The 5,932-nt window shown below is 53.2% G+C and overlaps 1 protein-coding gene across 1 annotated transcript; it reads left to right on the plus strand.

Annotated features, from left to right (window-relative positions):
- The first annotated feature begins 1,831 nt into the window (after nt 1-1,831).
- LOC136844104 (uncharacterized) lies at nt 1,832-4,403 on the plus strand. The gene is made up of 4 exons (XM_067113117.1): nt 1,832-1,920; nt 2,064-2,936; nt 3,179-3,408; nt 3,538-4,403. Exons 1-4 carry the CDS (start codon nt 1,832-1,834, stop codon nt 4,401-4,403), a joined length of 2,058 nt encoding a protein of 685 aa, XP_066969218.1.
- The last annotated feature ends 1,529 nt before the right edge of the window (nt 4,404-5,932 follow it).

Raw genomic sequence — 5,932 nt, forward strand, 5'->3', positions numbered from 1 at the left:
CAACCAAAGCAACCTCTTATAAGCCATTGCACCTGTATTGAACAACCAGAGTGCCATAGAACCAGTGTTCCGCCCATAAGGACCGCGGCTCCTTCAGGAACACCTCATTAACAGTGCATCCGCCCATAAGGACCATAGAGCCTTCAGGAGCACTCCATTCACTAGCGTATCTGCCCATAAGGACTCAGATTTCCTTCAGGAACGCTTTTCCCTAGTGTGACCTTCGCACGGCACACTCATCCACAGTGCCACCTCATTTAAAGGTGCCACTCACTGAAGTGCCAATAATCTAAGGACACTTCCTCATCGTCACAAAACCTTTTCCTCCGGGAACAGCCAGTTAACTCACTCAGCACCCCTTCCCCATCAGCAACATGTCAACCGAGGAGCACCAATATTTTAGGAATATAGGGAAGGAGGATGGTCTTTCCGGCCAGGCCCTTCAAAGGTTTGTAAAGGAGCAGATTGCTGAGAAGAGAAAGTATGAAGAAGAGAGAGAGGAGCGGAGAAGGCAGCAAGAAGCTGAGCAGCGAAGAGAATAAGAAGAAAGAGAGGAGCGGAGAAGGCAGCAAGAAGCCGAGCAGCGGAGAGAAGAAGAAGAAAGAGAGGAGCGGAGGAGACAGCATGAACTAGCCCTCAAGGACAGGGAACTCGAGTTGGAGAGAGCCAAGAAGGAGAGTGCCGAAGCTTTAGCAGCACAACAAGCCTCTAGCCCCACTCCATCTGCACTAAATACCTCTCTGTCGACAGTCAATAACCTTGTGGGAAAATGGACTGAAGACGAGCTGGAACAATGGCTAGAAGAGATCGAATTCCTCTTCGAGACCTATGACGTCAGCCTGGCTGAGAGGGCCTTACTGCTTACCAAGCACCTAGACAGGAAGGCTAAGGCTACCCACCGAGCCCTGGAAAGAGATCAATGAGGGGACATGGCTGCTGCCTGTTAGGCCATCGCTTAGGCGTATGAAATAACCCCTGAGAGGTGGAGACAACGATTTCGAGGTATGGCTAAGAATGTCGGCTGGTCCTGGACAGAATGCACCTGTCACAAGACCCAAGCTGGAACCCGCTGGTTAGAGTCTATGCGGTGCGACACCTTTGAGGATTTGTTCAACCGGACCATGCTGAAGGACCTTTTCCAGTGTGCGCCAGGGCCTCTGGCTGTGTATCTTAGTGATAAGCAGCCAGCCACCCTCAAGGAAGCCTGCCACTTAACTGATGCCTGGGAGACATACAATCCCTCCCATGGCACCATGCAGTGCAAAATAGTGCCACCCGGACACCTCTCAGGCCTCAATCGCTCACGGAACGGCCCGCCTAACAAACCCCGGTGCCCCATCTGTAAAAAGGACGGCCACACTGAAGCCGAGTGCCATGTCAAGGGAGCTACCCCAAAACTTCCTCCGGGGACCAAGACGCCCAGCAACGCCTCTGCAGCCGCTCCCACCCAACCCCCCTCACAGCGGTATCTGCCTAAGCCCTGCAGGGATTGCGGTCGGCGCGGTTACTGGCATGCGGGCTATCCTGGCTGCCCGAAACACCCTGGTAAGACAGTTGGCCTCATCTCCAGCACTCAGCCTCCGGCGAAGTGGGCCGCCTTGAAGGGGGTATCTGTGGCTCCCCTATGGGGGCCCCTGCCACTAACGGAGCTGGCTGCCCTGCTGGACACGGTAGCTGATGTCAGCTTAATCGCCCGGGCCTATGTACCACCTGAAGCGGAGGTAAGAGAAGATGAGCGGTGGACCGTGAGCTGGATCGATGAACAGTCCTAAGACATCCCCACAGTCCAACTCAGAGTGAGCACCCCCTGGTGTCCCCGGGACCATCCCCTATGGGTAGTGAACACCATCAAGCCCAGGGTAGACTTCCTGCTCGGGAGAGGTCTACTCTGGCATCTCCCTCAAGCCGTACCCTTGCGCTGTATGGTGGCCACCACCGATCCGGATTCTCCTTCTCCGCCTCCAGTCTCCCAAGACCCCCCCCCACCAGGAGTTCGATCTGGAGGAAGTTCTCTGGTTAAGGGAAGGCACTACACCCACGTAGGACCCCCCGTCCTCTGTCAGGGCAGACACCCTGCTAGTCACGGGTGCCGCCGCACAAATGCCCGAGCTACGCCGGGCCCAGCTAATCACAGCCCAACAAGAGGACAACGAACTCAGCCCTCTCTGCGAGGAGGCCTTCAGCCGACTAGAGGATCCGAAGGACCTCACTAGGGACAGCTACCTCTTTGAGGAGGGGCTACTGTACAAGGTCTCCCGGGGGCCAGATGAGCTGGCTCACATCCTCCATGAGGTGGTGGTGGTGTCCCGGAAGCTGCAGGCTCATGTCCTCCAACTTGCCCACGACGGGTTGGGCGGTCACTTTGGGGTGAACCGCACCGCCCCGGCCCTGGAAGTAAGATTCTACTGGCCGGGGTGGCGTCGGTCAGTTAAGTCCTATGTAGCCCCGTGCCCACCCTGCCAGCTCGCGGGGAGACCAAACGAGGTGGTTCCCCGGGCACCCCTCCAAAAAATTCCTTCAGTCAGTGTCCCCTTTCAGGATGTCGTTATTGATTACACCCCTGAGGGGCGGAAAAAGCAAAAATCCAGGAACGCCCATGTGCTGACAATCATCGACCAGTTCACCCGCTATCCGGAAGCAATACCAGCAAGGAGCACCAGCTCCAAGAATGCAATCAAGGCCCTAATCCACTTCTGTCGGTTTGGGTTCCCGGCCACCATCCAAAGTGATGAGGGGAGGCACTTTATGTCCAAGGAGCTCAGGGACAGTCTAGCCAGTCATGGCATCACCCATCATTACTCCACCCCTTACCACCCAGAGTGCCAGGGAATCATTGAGAGGTTCCACCAAACACTCGGGTCCTGGCTCTCCATCTTGGCCGAGGAAAATGGCGCCAGTTGGGAGGAAAATCTTCCCTATGCCCTTTTCTCCATCAGGTGGGCCCCCCCTCAGAAACCCTTGGATACAGTCCATTCAAGCTTTTATTTGCTCACTGCACCCAGGCTCCCCTGGAGGTTCTCTATGAGGCCTGGGCTGATCCGGAGAAAGCAGCATGGGCTGACAAATTCTCCTCCATACAGCGGAATCTACGGGCAGCGTGGGCCATGGCCTAAGCCCATGAAGCCACTACCCAGGAAAGAGTTAAGCTGCAGGCTGATAAGAACGCCCGAACCCGCAGTTTCGAAGTGGGCGATCAGGTCCTCGTGCTACGTCTAGGGGCTTCCCAGCCACTTGAGACCCAATTCACGGGCCCCCACAAGATCCTGGCCTGGAAGGGCCAGCTAAACTACTTAGTGGATTGTGGGAGGAGGCTGGCAAAATGGCTCCATATCAACCTTCTTAAAGCCTACCAAGAACGGGCCCTTTCCAGCAGAAGTGACGGGCAAGCCTTTCCCCACCAGCGCACTGGTTGGTGCCGTGACCCATGCCCCTTCACTGGAGAACTTGGAGATCCTAACCCATCTCCACCACATCACTCCTGGACTTGACGAAGCCCGGCGGCAGGACATCCGCAAGCTCCTCCTCCAATATCCGCAGGTCCGCAGGTAACAAAGGATGAGCTGGGATGCACCTCCCAGGCCGAACATACCATAACCCTGCAGGAATCAACATGTCCTATAGCCCAGGGGTACTATAAGGTAAACCCCAGCTGGGCTGAGAGAATACAGGCCCAGATCCAACTCCAACTAGATCTGGGCTTGATTGAGAGGTTCCGAAATCCCTGGTCCTCCCAAGTAGTGTTGGTTCCCAAGGAGTGGGGTGGAAACCAGTTGTGCATTAACGTTAGGAAGTTAAACGCCGTCACCAAGCCGGAACCCTACCCTCTTCCCCGAATCAAGATCTGCCTGGATAGCCTTGGCCAGGCCCCCTACTTGAGCAAAATTGACCTGGAGAAGACGTACTGGCAGGTCCCCCTGTCCGCTGAGTCAAGACCGTTAATGGCATTCTTGACACCCTCTAGACACTACCAGTGTAGGGTCATGCCCTTCAGCCTAAAGAATGCGCCGAGCTGCTTCCAGCGCCTCATGAACGAGGTGTTCGCCAGGATACCCAATTGTGTGTTATATCTCGATGACATAGTGGTATACACCAACACCTGGGATGAGCACCTGCGGATCTTGGCCAAGGTCTTTGAGGCCCTACACAGAGCAAACCTGGTAGTTAACCTGAAGAAGTGCCAGTTTGGAGTGGCGGAGATTACATGTCTAGGCTATGTCTTAGGAAGTGGTTGGTTGATGCCGAAGGACGCCAACATCCAGGCCATTCGGGAGATGCCCTACCCAACCACAAAGGACGCCCAACGATTCTTAGAGATGGTCCAGTACTTCCGGTGGTTCATCCCGAACCTATCAGATGCAGCCATCCCTATCACCAACTTGTTCAAGGGGAACAAAGAGTTCTAATGCACCCAAGAACGCAAGGAGGCCTACGACCATCTCAAGGAAATCCTTGTTAGCAAACTGGTGCTTCGAACCCCACACTACGACCGCCCGTTCTACTTGGCGGTCGATGCCAGTGACATAGGGGTTGGCGCGGTGTTCTTCCAAGAGCATGACCAAATAAACCACCCCATCGCCTACTATTCCAAGAAACTGAACCCAGAGCAAACAAGGTACAGCACCATTGAGAATGAGCTCCTAGGATTGGTCCTGGCCATGAAACATTTCGAGGCCTACCACTGCGATCACAAGTTTCCCTTGACAGTCCTTACCGACCATAACCCTCTGGTATACTTAACCACATTCAGGAATCAGAATAGGCACCTCATGCGGTGGTGCTTGGATCTACAGGACCACAATTGGACGATCCGGCACATCAAGGGCACGGACAACAAAATAGCCGATGTGCTTTCCAGGCAGTGAGCCTGCATAACCCCTGTATCGTAGTAGTAGCATTAACCATTAACCACTTAGGCCTTTGTACTACTAACCCTTTTCCAACTAACCTCCTTCCAACCCACTCCAGACTCAAACTGATACATTACTTAATCATGCATTGCGAATTACCCTTCAGGTTAGTCATGTTTCAATTTGTTGCATGTTAATCATAAAGCGTTGTGCCGATCATGATTCACTGCATGCCATTCATTAGTGCCAGCTCATTCAGTGCCAGAGTCGTAGGATAGTAGGTTAGGTTAGGTTAGGTTAGGTGTTTACCGTGTGCATTTGTCTAGGTGTAGATTTCTCCTGTCATCGTAGCCAGTTAGTAGCTGTATCTATACCCTTAGGTAGGTTAGGCCTGTAAATTAGCCAATTCAGAACCACTCTTAGCAGTTAGGTAGGTTCCTTTAGATGTTGCAGTGCCAAAGCACAAGTTATGTAGGGTCCCTGGCTGCCAGTCAGAAGGAATTAGCTAAGACCCTCACACCCAAAAGGGTGTGAAGGCCCTTTTTTAAGGGGGGACCTGTCAAGGATTTATCTTCCTCCCTCCTATTTAGCTGTTATCTAGCTAACTTCTAGGGAAATTTCTCACTTCATTTAGCTTGTAGTGGGCACCAATATGGCAGGCGATGCAGCAGTGCGAGTATTTTGAACCAGATCATACCTGTTAGCACCAGTGTGTAGCAGTGTAGGAAGTCCCGCCCAATCTCCTGATATAGGGGGGAACAATGGAAACCCCCTTCTCACCCCCATCGCGTGAGGTGGGGGTAATTAGTGTTTGGGAAGGTAAAAGGGGCTTATTAGGGCTAGGCACCAGGTAGGACCTTAACCTCTAAGTAATTAATATTTAAGGATGCTTTCCCTCTGCTTTTTTTGCTGGCGTATGACTCTTTGCAGGTACGATCAGCCTAAATTTCAAAAACACAACCGTTGCTGTCTGAGAGATGCTTCAGAGCCTCCTTCAACTTCATCAGGAATGCACATTCCGCGTTCTTCTCCGCTTAAGCTGGTTGAAACTATCTTCAACGAATTGCCGAGTCGACTGTTTGGTG

Source organism: Macrobrachium rosenbergii, chromosome 12 (genome assembly GCF_040412425.1).
Source record: "Macrobrachium rosenbergii isolate ZJJX-2024 chromosome 12, ASM4041242v1, whole genome shotgun sequence".
Taxonomy (NCBI): Eukaryota; Metazoa; Arthropoda; class Malacostraca; order Decapoda; family Palaemonidae; genus Macrobrachium; species Macrobrachium rosenbergii.

Excerpts from the sequence above, each read along its gene's own strand:
- LOC136844104 (XM_067113117.1), top strand. The coding sequence starts at position 1,832 with ATGGGTAGTGAACACCATCAAGCCCAGGGTAGACTTCCTGCTCGGGAG. Across the intron at positions 1,921-2,063 it reads TCAAGCCGTACCCTTGCGCT|GGCAGACACCCTGCTAGTCA; the intron begins GTATGGTGGCCA and ends GTCCTCTGTCAG. Across the intron at positions 2,937-3,178 it reads TATGCCCTTTTCTCCATCAG|TTTCGAAGTGGGCGATCAGG; the intron begins GTGGGCCCCCCC and ends CCGAACCCGCAG.